The sequence below is a fragment of the Zootoca vivipara genome, chromosome 8 (genome assembly GCF_963506605.1).
Source record: "Zootoca vivipara chromosome 8, rZooViv1.1, whole genome shotgun sequence".
Classification (NCBI taxonomy): Eukaryota; Metazoa; Chordata; class Lepidosauria; order Squamata; family Lacertidae; genus Zootoca; species Zootoca vivipara.
The window spans coordinates 16,380,148-16,394,744 of record NC_083283.1 but is presented as its reverse complement, the minus strand read 5'-3'; the positions used below and the strand labels follow the sequence as shown (position 1 = coordinate 16,394,744).

Genomic DNA, 14,597 nt, shown 5'->3' with positions numbered 1-14,597 from the left:
CTTGGAGAAAAAAAAATAGATTACATACTTTTAAAATCATACCCAGCATTGACTTCATAAGGCATGTGGCTCTAGAATGCTTTTTTTTGTTTTTTTTGCTTTTACAGTTATTAATTCTATTAGTCAGCTAGCAGGAGGGCTAACGCAACTGGCTTAGGAGGTACACGGAAGACACAGAAGACATTTTGAGAGCTGATCTGCACATCTGCAAAAGAAAGAAAAAAGATTTCCTTCCTAAATTATGCATTCACGATCAGTTGGGGTTTTTCCTTACTTAAAAACATGATTATGTCTGCTTTCTATGCAACATTAGATCTACTACAGCAAATGGTGGCTGCGGCAAACAGTTCTCAGTTTAGAAAAAATACACAGCATTCAGCATGCTTTGTCCTTTTCCATATGCACTCCTTCTTGCATAGACATTCTCGCAAATTCTGATCCCATTATTTTGTAGGTATCCAGCTGTATGGCAACCAATTCTGGCCCATCAAGAGGGCAGTAACAGGAAACTTTGGTGTCACAGCTTAAAGTGATGCATCACTACTACCTTCCAATAACTACCGGCATGTCACAAAATCACAATACTTTCTTCTCTTTTGCTTCTCAAACTCCCACCCCACTCCCTCCTGTATCAGTTCAGCTCAGCCTGCGACATGATAGATCCTGATGGGATCTTCCAGTGTACCACAATCAGAAAAGCTGTTCTCTTCAGCTAGCTTGCTTACTTACTTACTTACTTACGTACTTACTTACTTACCTACCTACCTACCTACCTAACACACACACACCTACCTACACACACACACACACCTGATGTCTAGGATCGATTTGTAGTGAGAGTAGCCCTTTCTAGAGCATTAAAAATACTTTTTAAATAATACAGTCAGGCATATACATATTTATTACACATATGCTTATCAAGTCGGCTACAAAACAGATGAGATGGGTTAACTTTTAAGCACTGAAATGAACGCATTCCACTTCTTTAATAATCCCTCCCAATCCCAGAGCTCAGCTCTAATACCGGAAGTGAGACAGCTTTGGTATTAAAGCAGTGGAACACTGGAAGGTAAGTTAGACTAGGGGCTAGTTACCCTATTTTCTCATTCTCTGCCTGCTCCTTTTATGCATTAAAAATTAACCCTCCAGACCCATTTTATATGCAAACCTGACCATGTGTGACGCTAAGATAAACCAAATACAACTCAGGCGTCAGAATACAGTCTTGGAGTCACTCAGACCAATGGAGAAAGGAAGGAATTGTTCCTATGGTCTGCCTAGTAGCAGAGAACATAGTCATGTGTAGGGTGGAATGGGAAGGCTTGTAGCACCAAGCTATGTTCCGTCATCTGGTCCAGTCAAATGCTGTATAATTTCCCAAGCAACAGCCTCTAACAATGCTGATAATCTTTCACAAGTTATGGGAAACTCATTTTTGAAAGCAAGTGGGCATGTCACGCAGTAAAACTCCAAGAGCTCTAGGAATTAGTTCTAGATTTCATGGAAGAAAATTGCTCAAAAGCAATAGCAGGTGGTTCATTACCTGAAGACTAGTTCTCAATTTCTAGCAAATAATCAGGCCATCCAGTTCTATTGTTTACATATAACAATACTACAAACTCAGTGGAACACAGTGATGAATGACGCTCTAGAACCAATATCGGGGGCTAGGTTAATAGAAAAGAACAAGGAAAGCCTCACAAAAATTCAGCTCAGCTCTAGTGCAGCCTACCAAGCTCCTCCAAAATTAACTAAGGTTGCATAGGAACCTAAAGGTTCAATGCCACAATACATGGAAATAATATGTGTATCTCAAGTTGGAAGTAGCAAGTCACTAGCTATGCATTACGTCATCCTTCCCTTCCTCAACATACACCATGCTGAATTCCTTAGCTAGAGGCCCTTCCCACCTGGAAAGCTACATAAACACAATGCTGCGTAGAAATGGCAAGAAACCTAGCTGGACTGCAAGCGTTGTCCATGATGCAAAGTAATGTCACTGCACATTCTAAGTGAGTGGGGTCTACTGTCATAAGTCCAAGACACGGCACGTAGTTATATTAAAGTGTAGGTGCACCAACTAAAGAGGTGCAAATGTTTTCAACTAACTGCAAGTCAAGTTCTCCTAATTTTCCTGAGATTTTTTTCATAGATACGGAGCAATGCAAGTCCAAATCTCATGGGGGCAAGACAAGAACAATTCAGCCGTCGCTGCTGAACTGAGTTCTCGGAGGCTCTACATAATGCATATCTATTAATACTTTCTTACCACTGTAGGGAGTAAACTTTAATTAATTAATAGACTGCAGAGAACTTTGAGATCATCTGATGAAACGGCTTTATATGGTGCAATGTTATTATAACAACTGGAACCAAAATTATCTTCAGCCTACTGAATCTGGCAGAGGGTGTAGGAGTGAGCTTCATGTTAAAACAAAGCAACCAAGGTGTGATTTCATATTATTCTCCCCCCAGAGGAGAGAAATAAATACCTGCTAGAGGATCACAAACTTTTTTTTTTTTTTACATTAAGCATATGCAAGGTTAGGAAACAATTAATCACATGCTTCTTTAGTGTAGCTTTGGCATAGCGAGGACTCATTTAAATAGGGCTTGGGCAGGATCCCACACTGCCACACTAAATGAGGGGAGATTTAATCAGCAGTGACTGGCAGGCTGTCTCTCCACTCCATGCGTGGCAGTTTCTTATTGGATAATTAATTAGGTTCACCTAATTTACAGCAATCTTACACTTTTTTATTATTTTTGACAGATGTTTGTATCTGAAAGCAAAAATACGTAAGAACATTTGGGGAAGTTGTATTTTTGGCTTATGTTAAAAGTTTAATACTTATCAAATATAAAACAAACATCTTTAGACTGCAAGTCTGCAGGCAGGGCTCATGCTGTAGTTGTTTAATTGAACAGCACCGGACAATTTTAGAGGCAATCCCCCTCCTAATCATCACCATCTATACCAAAGTTCATCACAATCAGGGAGAGAGATGGTATCGATAAAAGAACAGATTTTTGCATCTTTCTGGTTCAGTTTTTCCCAACATTATAGGTGGCAACCACTCTGAACTTTTAATAATGATGACATAATTTCTGAACTGCCATTGACTGTAAATCAAGGGCCGGACTTACCTAAAAAGTGCAAGGGCTGCAACTTCTTCCCCCCCCCCCACCCTTCACCCCATGCTTCCTGAAACACACTCAGAGTGTGTGTATTAGGAGAACACCCAGAACCACTAAGGAGCAGGGGAGGGGCATCATTCCGACCGGCAAGCTAAAATTCTCACAATAGTGGGACGTTGAATTCCACCCTAAGAAATCTGCTTTCTTGAGAGCATCTTTTTTCCACTGACGGAGGTGGGGCTTAGTATATGGTAGTTATTATGACTGCTCCTAAAATTATATGTCCTTCCTGCAGACTTACAATGTAGATATGTTTAATATATTTTTTTTTTAAAAAAAAATACTTTTTAACTTCTCTAAACTTTCAAAAGACAAAGCTAGAGGGAAAATATGAATATTTGAATATGAGATGCAACATTAACAGTTCAGTCTATATGATTAGGGATGCTTGAAGAAAACAATGAATTCCTATACAAAAATAGGCGGCTTCCCCACTTCTCAGACTAATGCACAGATCAGAATTTAATTATCCACCATATTTTTACTGCTCAAAATCTTGCAAATATCTTGAAATAAAATACCCATTAAATTATGTATTTTGAGTGAAAATACACATTGAAATGTGTATTTCTATACTATGTAAAGGGTGGTTTTTTAAAAAAAAACCAACTCTGATAAATAGAGAAATGGAAAAGGATGCAATTAAAGAAAGAAATAATTCATCCATCTCTACATAACTATACTGAAGGACCCTTTAGCAGATCCTGGTATCTCTGGATAGGCCTGGGAAAAGCTCCTGTCTGAAATCCTTGAGAATTCTGCCAATCATGGTAGGCAATACTGAACTAGATGGACTCAGTATATTGCAGCCTCCTAGGCCCCTAAACGTTACATTAAAAATCAAAAAACCTCTCCCACTTCCACCAAAACTCAGATATCCCTATGAAACATTGGTTTTCAACCCAAACGAAAAAAAAGTTTGGTTCCTTCAACACTTAACTCACTGAATTTCTTAGCATAAGATGCAGTGGTGGCCACTACCTCAGAAAGCTTTTCAAAAGCACTGGATGAATTTCATAGCAGAGAGATGTATCAATTACTATTAGCAAGGATGTGAAATGTTCACAGTGGGTCTAGAGTAGGTTTTTCGCTGACCCTCCTTTGGGGAGTCTGATGAAGTAATGGACCCACAACACAAATGGTCAACTATTCAACATCATAACTGCTTTCTTTTCTTCTTCTTCTTCTTCTTCTTCTTCTTCTTCTTCTTCTTCTTCTTCTTCTTCTTCTTCTTCTTCTTCTTCTTCTTGGCGTGCTTTAGATGGTTAATTCTTCTGTAGCCACAAAGCCCCTTGAGATTCACCGACTAGCCTAGGAATCCTACGCTAAAATGTAATCTGACCACAACATGCTCCAGTGTTCAACATTCTCAATGCACCTGTTTAATGGACTGAGATAATGCAAGGTGGTTTGTGGCTTTATCCGTTTTGTGGGCCAAACCATGGCTAAATATCTCCTAAGGGATTTTTGCAGGCAAGTCTTGCACGGCATGGCTGGCTACCCCATGCCACAGAGGATTTCAGAGCAATCAGGCTTGCAGCCCTGCCTGCATCCATGCTCCCCAGTTTTGGAGCCTAAAGTCAAATCACAGGGAAGGGGCTGAGGGCTGCATACATTTTGTTGTCCATGCTGCTGTGCCAAGCTGTGCTCTCTCAACTTCCTTGGCTACCACAGTCTTAATGACGTATGTGGTATGCAAAGGAGTTACCCAGGGTTTGCACTAGACATAAATTTTAACTACCTGTAAGAGGAGAAAAATGCTTCAAAGTGCCTTTGAGAAGACAACAGAGAAGACAAATTCATCATCTATTCATTTCAATTGGTCTACCCCAAGTAGGACAAGCATTGGCTATAACCCAATGTCCAGAAGAAGGTATGAAAGGACTAGATACGCCAGCACAGCAGATGACACAGGCAATGTCACCACTGTGTTCTGTGCAACTTTTGCTTATGTTTTATTATAGTGGTATAGTGGTAAGCAGCACCAGCAGCTAGCAACTTCAGAATACAGTGGTTTAAGTACACAATTGGTTCCGGAAGTCTGTACTTAACCTGAAACGAACTTTCCCATTGAAAGTAATGGAAAGTGGATTAAACCGTTCCAGACGGGTCCACGGAGTACTTAAACTGAAAGTACTCAAACCGAAGCGTACTTAAACCGAGGTACGACTGTATAGCTCCTTTTAAAACAAAGGCTTAAACACTTGGGTGAAGATGTCACTCTTGAGAGCGTTAAGATGAAAATCATGTCTAGTCCAGCATCCCGTTTCTCACAGTGGCATCTCCTGCATTGCAGGAATTAGACGGGATGACCCATGGGGTCCTTCCAACTCTACAATTCTATGCTTCTATGATATTGCTAGCTGTCCTCCCTAAACTAAACAGCTTCCGGAGTTACAATCTTTTCTCATAGGGGAGCTGCTCCAGCCCACTGACCGTTTTGATTGCCATTGTCAGCCATGTTTTTGAGCATAATGAACATTGTATAATCCTTTCTGCAATGTGATTAAGAGCTCACAGTATTACAAGAGGAACCACACCACAGATTTGTACAAAAGCATTACAATACTGGTAATTAATTATTTTATCAGTTTGCTGGTATCCCTTAGGAAAGTAATTACACTTTGTGATTGAATAGGTGTGCAGAGTCCTGGAAAGCTGTGTCTGGGGAAAGTCTTAAGTTCATGTTTAGACTGGAGTAAATGCATAGTATATTTGCAGTCCTGTGGTTTCTGTTTATGCATGTAGCAGCAGAAATAGTATCAGCAGCTGATAAATGATAACAGAAGAGTAAAAGTTTGTGCAACGTTATCATACATTCAAGAACTTACATACAACAGAAACCACAGTCTACTATGCATATATACCAAAGTAAACAAGCCTTAAAACACCACTCTAGACATTTTGCAGGAACTTTTTCTGAAGACTTCTTAGACCATTATAAGCTAAAATGACATGCATTTTTTCCACCAGAGTGCTTCAACCTTCGTAGAAAAGAAAAGCGCATTCTGTAGTGCCCTGTCCATTTGCGTTTAAATTAACTCCCCAAGCATTGACTATTCCCAATCCTTTAAATAATAAGACATCTTAAATCCTTAGTGTTGTCTCCTTCAAACAGATCTCAGCAAATAAATCTCTTATTAATTCACATCAAATTAAGCAAGCATATGCTTGCGAGAACTAGACAAATTAATAGATGCCTAGCTTCCGCAATAATGGCTGAATTAGGCTTTTAAGAGAGTAGATTTCAAATACAGGTCTAAATAATTGCTTGGAGAAATATAATTCCCATTGAAACCAAAAGGAGATACTTTAGTGGTAGAAAACAGCAAAACAGAAATACTTCCAAAAAAGCATCAGAGATGATACTTCACAGTAACTATGTTTAATACCAAATGTATGCTTTGCATAATATTACAGTACTCCAATTTACAATTACAATTTAAAATGAAAAGCAGTGTATTCCAAGTTTTGCTACCATTGTTGGCATCCACCTCTCTCAAGAGACAATGGAGTGCGCCTCTAGGGGTGAAGTCAAAGCACTGGAGAATCACAGCACCTGCTGTGGTTGCAGAGTCCAGTAACTGCTGCCTCCCATGTTGTTTCGCAGCACCAAAGTAACCTCTCTGGGGCGCAGAGTTGCCCAGACCACAAGACCAGACCCTCAAAGTGTCCCTATTTTCCAGAGAGAAAGGCTTTGGGAGTAAACCTCAAGGGAAATTACTACCGTACTGTTGCCGCAACTAGCATAAAAACCAACCTTTTGTTGTTAGCCAACTAGCTCTATGGCAACCTCTAAACAGTCAGTAAGGTCCTCTCTAATTTGGAAGCAGCACTGGACGATTTAACTGAAAAACTACCCTAAGAGGTGTCAGGCTGAGAGATTGTGGTGTACTCAAGGCCACCTAGTGTGCTTCATGCCCGCGCATGGAATTTGATCTGTCCAAACTCACCACTCACATCTCTCCCACTACAGTGGTGTCTCTGGTTACGAGCGCTCCTGGTTACAAATGCTTCAGGTTATGAGCTCCGATAACCGGGAAGTAGCTGCTCCTGGTTGCGAACTTTGCCCCAGGTTGTGAACAGAAACTGCGCGCCAGAGGCGCACGTGCAGGAGGCCCCATTAGCAGAACCGTGCCTCAGGATAAGAATGGTTTCAGCTTAAGAACAGACCTCTGGAACGAATTAAGTTCGTAACCAGAGGTACCGCTGTACATGGGTTCACAGGAAGCCTGGACCAGCTTCATGATGTGTTGAGTCCAGAACCAAGAACAGCCACCTTTTCTCTATACAAAACAGAAATGTTGGTTCAGCTTTGGAGGTCTGCAAATGCCTCTGAAGCTATCTGAACCATTTTAATCCACTTGCATATGTGAACAGCAACAGCTGTTTTGCATCTTGTCCTGGGCACTGCAGTTATAAGGATACAACAAGACGCAAGACCAGAATCATTGTCTCTTTTACTTCCGTGCTCTGTTTCCTAAGTTGTGCTTATATACAAGGCACTTCAATGCCATATTGGGCAAAAGGCCAGAAGTCTTGTTCTGTACTTCAATAGGCGACTGTGGACAGTATTGGTTATGTTTAGGAGAGCAAATTATTGGATAAATTAATACTTTAATTCTACTTGTTAACTCAAGAAAACACAGCCACAGTTTTGGGAGACCGTACCTCTGTTTGATAGTTCTGAAAAGGTGTAAAACCAGCTTTGCATACTGAAGTCAGCTTTCCACGAACAGTGAGTACATAGATTGAGAGTAGGAGCACATTCAGACAGAGCACAGTTGCCTGGTGGTATCTCTTGGGATGAAACTGCCCAAATTCAGGAGCTATCTTCAGGAATTCACCTGAACATGCAATGTTTAAAACTGGGAACGGAGGCAGCTTTCAGTCTGTTGTTCGTTTAACTTTCTGAAAGTCTTAAATTATTGTTATTAATTCTTATTGATAATTTTATTGTTTCATTTTGTTTAATAAACTGCTTTGACCTGTTGTTTTTCAATAAAGTGGTGTATAAATTTTAGGAAATAAATACAAATAATTCATTTTTTAAAGTAAGAAGATGCATGTAGCCCAAGAGATGAGCAATATTTCATTTTTATCCAGTTACAAAGTAATACGTAATTTGTGATCTATGATGTTTCCTAAAATAATTCTAAGTTACTAAACTATGGTCCTCTGACGAAACAATCCAGCCTTACAAGGCATGACTACAGAATTACTAGCCAACAAAAGCTTCACTCAACTGCCTAGTTCACATATTGTGTTTCAAGAAAGAAGAGAATTAGAAGAAGCAGCTCTGCTCCGATTTGCCAATTTATAAAAGTATCCACTAAGGATAATTCTTGTTCATCCTAGATGTGCACTTTACTTTTGCCACTTATTCAAGATTGCAAATCTGAAGATGAAACTGGTTAAGGATACTGGGAGTTGTGGTTCAACAACTTCAACCTGCACTCATGTAAGGTGCGCTAATGCACAAGCCAGAGGGTAGAGTCACACAATCATTACTCTATGGTTCTAGCACAGTGACATCCATATGAAACAATATAATCTTAAAGAATCTAAAAGGCAGGGGAATCAGGTATCATTATGCCTTTTGACAAACTACAATATTGTTGATTCCTTGATCTCTAAGCAAGGACTGGAAACACAACTAGAAGATAGCATAGTACTGGGCTAAAAGAGCTGCTTCTCCCCATATGAACTTAAACTGAATGCTTATATCACCAAGATCAGGTCTTGCACAATGTCCCACAACCACCTGAGAAGCAGCAGGATAATCTCTCTGAAGTGGCAGTTCAGCTTCCACTAAAACCTATGTTGTTCTTCTCACTCTTTGCTAAGGCCAAAATGAATGTCATTAATTATCTAATAAATATAATTAATTCTGTAATCAATTACACATTCAATTTCCATGGAACAACAAAAACAATGCAGAGAATAACGTAATTATTTACATGTTCACGAACTTAAAAATGATAGCAAATACCACTCGTATGGTGCTGGAGGAGACTCTTGAGAGTCCCATGGACTGCAAGAAGATCAAACCTATCCATTCTGAAGGAAATCAGCCCTGAGTGCTCCCTGGAAGGACAGATCGTGAAGCTGAGGCTCCAATACTTTGGCCACCTCGTGAGAAGCGAAGACTCCCTGGAAAAGACCCTGGTGTTGGGAAAGATTGAAGGCACAAGGAGAAGGGGACGACAGAGGACGAGATGGTTGGACAGTGTTCTCGAAGCTACGAACATGGGTTTGACCAAACTGCGGGAGGCAGTGGAAGACAGGAGTGCCTGGCGTGCTCTGGTCCATGGGATCACGAAGAGTCGGACACGACTAAACGACTAAACAACAACTACCACTCGTATTCACTTGATTGATTCCTATTCCAGACCTCTAATGCACACAAAAATTGCTGCGATTTCTGATCCCGTTTCCATTTCTGACGGAATTCTCCAGCATTCCTAAATCTACCATATTTCTGAAGTGATGTTACTTCCCCACACACAAATGCTGCCACTCTCTATCAAGCACAAGTGTAGGAGGACAGCAGGAGCGACAAAAGAGTGGACTGTGTGTTTCCTACACAAGCCACATATATTGGACACAATTCAGAAACTGGAGTGTTCTGTTTAGAGCTGAATATGATCTCTAGCCAACACACTCTTTAATTATCTAGCATTTAGAATCCACATTATCACACAAACTCACACACACACCCCTCCCCAATTTCATTATCAGGCACATCACATGGCAACCAAACTTACTAATTTCTCAAGGAAACATGTGGTTTCTCGTCTAACAGTGTTCTGTAATATTTATTGCACCCCATCCGTTCTATTAAACTTCCAAACTCATCCTATAAGGCTTTAATCTTCAAAACCAAAGCTCATTCAGAAAAATTCAAAAGTATCAGACAACTAACCACACACCAAGTTGTTATGAACTTTGGTCACGGCATGTTTAAGCTTTATAGATATTTTATGTGAAATGCTACAACATTCAAGAGACGGCAGTGGCTGTTAAGTTATATAGAGTTACATAAATAATCAGTTTTGTATACTGTGTCATCGATGTGCACGGCATTTTACAAACAAGATGGTGGGGGTGCGGCCAAGGGGAAACATGTGCATTTGATTTAGTCAGAGTAAGGGTGAGGAAACCATGGCCCTCCGGACATTGCTGGACTCCAAGTCCCATCATCCCTACCTTAACCATGGGCCAAGCTGGTTAGGACTAATGTAAGTTGCAGCCCAGCAGCGTCTGGTGGCCCATCCTCAAGTTAAAGATATTTGGGCTTGTATAAATAGAAGCTCAGGAGTTAAGCCAAAGGATTCACAGAAAAGATTGGTTTGTGAAGAAAGAAGTGGATCTAAGTCTGCTAATACTGTAAGGATTAAGTACAGTACGGATGTTTTTTAAACAATATGTGCCTTGTTGAATCAGATTAAGCATCCATTTTGTCCATCCTCTCGTTTCCAACCGAAGCCAGCAAAGTGCCTCTGGGAAGCCAAGTAGCAGGGCATAAAGACAATGCACTCTCCCACATTGTTTGCACCCAGGCAGACAGACATGCTACCTCAACGGACATATGTTTGCCCCCAAACCTTGTTTTGCAGTAGTCCGCCTATGTTGGGAGACTTCTACCAAAATCGACAAAGCATTGCTTGTGAAAGACACTTTTTAACCCAGGAAAATCTTCTCAAAAGTCGGGGGTCGTCCTATATGCTGGGTCGTATTTCTTATATGGCAAGTATATCCCAAACTCTATATTTTAACTGGAAAAGTTGGGAGTCTTCTTATACGCTGGAATATACCTACGGTAGTTGTTTTTAGAAGATTACCCATCAGTGGTAAAATATTTATAGCAGCACACAACTAAATCCTACAAAGAGTAGACCCATTAAAATTATTTTAGTTACTGATTTCATTCATCCAAGGGTAAGTACCCTTGGATTTTAATCCAACACTACAGTTAAGGATGAAATACTTTTGTGTTCTGCTGCGGAAGAGCTCTAAGTAATTCCAACGCAGCTACCTCCAACACCAGCAGAAAGTCGAGGAACTATCTCATCCATTTTCCATTTCTTATTCTCTGTTAACTGTGGTTCACTTTTTTAAAAAACCACTAAATAAAAATACAATCAAAAGATTAGCAACAACAGAAGCTGAAGCTGATCTACAAACGAAGAACGTGAAAAGCAGGTGCCTGGAACCAATTTTCAGAAGGTGAGCAATGTAGGAGGTCTCTATGTTCCACCGGGGAAGCAGCCCACAAAATGGGCTGCAGGAAAGGAAAGGAAAGGAAAGCCAAGCATAGAAAACTCCACCAGTTGACTCTTTCTCAAGAGAACTGCCAAAGAGGATGCTCTGTCCATCTCTTCAGACTAGAAGGGCTCATGCAGGGGAGAAATGCTAACCGTACATTTAAATGCCAGTGCAGTGCTCCAAGGATCAGGCCATTAAGCTAATGCAAGCGACATGAGGTGCAGTCCACAAATTTTCCCCCGCAAGAGTGCATCTACATTCTAGTGAAGTCATTGCGTACAACCGAGAAGTTGAGAGAAGCAGGTTACATTTGTTTCCGCCTACCCCCTACATTGATTTTAATGTATGTTATAACTGAACTTCATAATATTTTGAAATTAGTTCTTGACAGACGTTTTCTTATGTTTTGTTGGACTTCATTGCAGGGGGGGGGGGCTGCATGATGGGGCAATGCCACATTCCTCCCATCAGCATCTACCATTCATAGTCATAATTTGATTCAAACCCTGAGAATCTGCCAAGTTTAATAAAACACATAACAATGTTTCCAGACTTGGGTGTTTGTGGAACTCAAATATGTTTTCATCTAAATACTACTAAGCCACTACAAAGCACATAATCATCAAATGGAAAGTAGCAACAAATACAGAACACTCAAACAGAAATCATTAATCACTAATTAGAACAAAAAAGGGGGGGAACACTCACATAAGAAAAAACATTTAAAAATCAATTTAATCACTTGAAGAAAGTCATATGGATCACTGGAAGAAACCATTTGTAGCCATAGTGGAACAAGAGCTTTCATTTTTCCCATAGTCTCATTCATCATTATGTTCAATTGTATTAGATTAAGAATCATGGTCCTCTTTTCCCCACCAATGCCATCCTGCTTCCAATTCTGACCTACACAATGCTGTAGAATGATCCATTGTACTGATAAAATCAAGAAGTTGTTTTGTTTTCTTAAACCACATCTTAGAAGCAAATTGACAAAGCATCTACTATACTTTCCTGGCAGAAACAAGTCTTGAAAGGGCCTTCAAGTTATGTGCATTGGCTAAAACATAACCTCCTTTGAAGTAATGTTGCTACCTGGGTAAAAAAAAAAAAAGCTTTGAATGCAGATATAAAGACTCAGTTTACAGATATAAAGACTCAGTTTACAGATTATTCAGCTGATTTAGTTAAGAAGATGAGAAGAACCCAGCAAAGATGAGGCAAAAAAGCAACTAAATGCAGGGCCAGCCAATCACACACCTGTTGGTGGTGATGAGCCAATCAACGTTAACTTATAGTTCCCACACTCATCTGGAGTTATGTCCCATTTTCAAACTCCACACAGAACACTGGTTACTTTTATTAAAACGATTCAAGCAATTCATTTTCTTCTTAGTGCATCATACTCAAGTAAATAATAATAATCGCATCACTCATTGGAACTCAAGGAGCAACAATTGGTTCTTTGAGGAATGTTGAGGTATGAAGTTCATGAATAAGCCTAGAAGTTGCAGCTACTCAATAGGCCAATAAAGCGACGCTGTCCTAGAGCATGCTGAGATTTATGTAATATGTGAGATTGCTTAACATCCTCTTTCATTTGATATTCTACTCATTGACACCTGCTGTAACAGTGCATCCCATTGCAAGAAGATTATATCAGATAGGTAAGTTAGATAACGATAGCAAAAATGACAGACTGTAACTAAAAAGCTTGACATCTTCAGAATGGTTCAGAACCCACTAAGTAGCTCCCACCCCCCAAAAAATGGAGACCATTATCACAAACATACAAGCAAAAAGATTCAAGTAAAGTCACCAAATATTTTTTAAAGGAATGAATTCATAAAGCATTACAAAAGGACTGGCGACAACATTTATTATTCATCTGCGGCTTTGCCTTCTATGAATAATGCAAAATAGCCTAAACACATATTGATAAAATCTTAGTGCTACAAAAATACCTTTGTGTGGATTAGTATGTATATAGAGTAAGAGCATGCAAAAGAATGCATATTTTATGTTTAAGATTGAGAGATTAGGTATTAAAATACATGCTGTATTTCCCAGTAATTCACATATATTCATATATTCTTGAGTGTATGTTTATGTTTGTGCTTGTGCATTTCCCTCGACAGCCTGTTCCGCCAAAAAAGCAGTCCTGTTTTATTTTATTATTAAAAGAATCTTCTTCCACAAACATTAAATTCTACAGGTTTCCTGCAGATCTGGGAAATTCTGGGCCCTTCTGGCACTAAACCTCCAACATTGCTTTGATTATCCAATATTGATTCAACATTTGATTTGCTACACAGAAAAAAAACCATGGGGTTGTATCCAATAGTTTCACAGTGGGTGGCAGCTGCCCATCTATAGGGTCAGTAAGTCCTCTTGAACAGTTTAGATTGTGTAGCACTGAATCGCCTGAAATCAGGCTGAGGAACCTCCACAGGCACAAGATCCCTCTGCCTAGTTTTGGGCAATTCCTCTTCACATTGTGGTTCTGTGCAACGGGATCAACCCAGGGAAGAAGGAGAAGGGAACTATTGGTTGTTCAAGCTGCTGTACAATCACTAGATATAACCCATGGTGTTTTCATCCATTAACGATAACTGGAAATCTGAACATTTTATTTATTTTAAACATTTTTAAGGCCAATTTTCAATACCATGCCAATAAACCAGATCTCAGCAGGCCTGTGCAAGCTTATGTACAAAGATGTGGCCCTGTGTATTATACCTGAGAGCAAGGAGTCAGGCCAATTTAGCACAGCATCAATCTAATATTGGTTCCAAAATTTGTGAGATATGTAGTACATGCTGCCACACTGATGCCTGGAGTTCTACTGTACAGGCACCTAAAAAATAAAAAAACTGAATAGGATAGCCAAGGAGAATACTATAGCTGCCCTAATAATTGCTCCAGTTGTATAGGTAGCCCAACTTCCCATTTTGTGAAATGTGGGCATCTGGGGTATTGTGTGGAATACTTCCCCAAAAGTCTACGTAAGAACAAAAAAGTAAAAAAGAAAGCACTGCACACAGAGATTCCGTACATGTGGCCCAATTCTGAGTGACGCTAATAGAATGCAGATATGCTTTTTATTTTAGCCACAGTCTTGTTATGGTGAG

The 14,597-nt window shown here is 39.8% G+C and overlaps 1 protein-coding gene across 10 annotated transcripts in view; it reads right to left on the bottom strand.

Annotated features, from left to right (window-relative positions):
• The window catches only part of TRPS1 (transcriptional repressor GATA binding 1), a 233,369-nt gene that overhangs the window by 170,553 nt on the left and 48,219 nt on the right, over positions 1 to 14,597 (bottom strand). For 4 of the 10 annotated variants that reach the window (XM_035125582.2, XM_060277657.1, XM_035125586.2 and 1 more), the window contains exon 2: positions 29 to 205. The exons of 5 other annotated variants lie outside the window; for them this stretch is intronic. In XM_035125582.2, coding sequence (XP_034981473.1) covers positions 29 to 65 — 37 coding nt within the window. In that variant the 5' untranslated portion in view covers positions 66 to 205. The remainder of the gene's footprint in view (positions 1 to 28; positions 206 to 14,597) is intronic. One more of the 10 variants, XM_035125587.2, reaches the window with a different exon arrangement.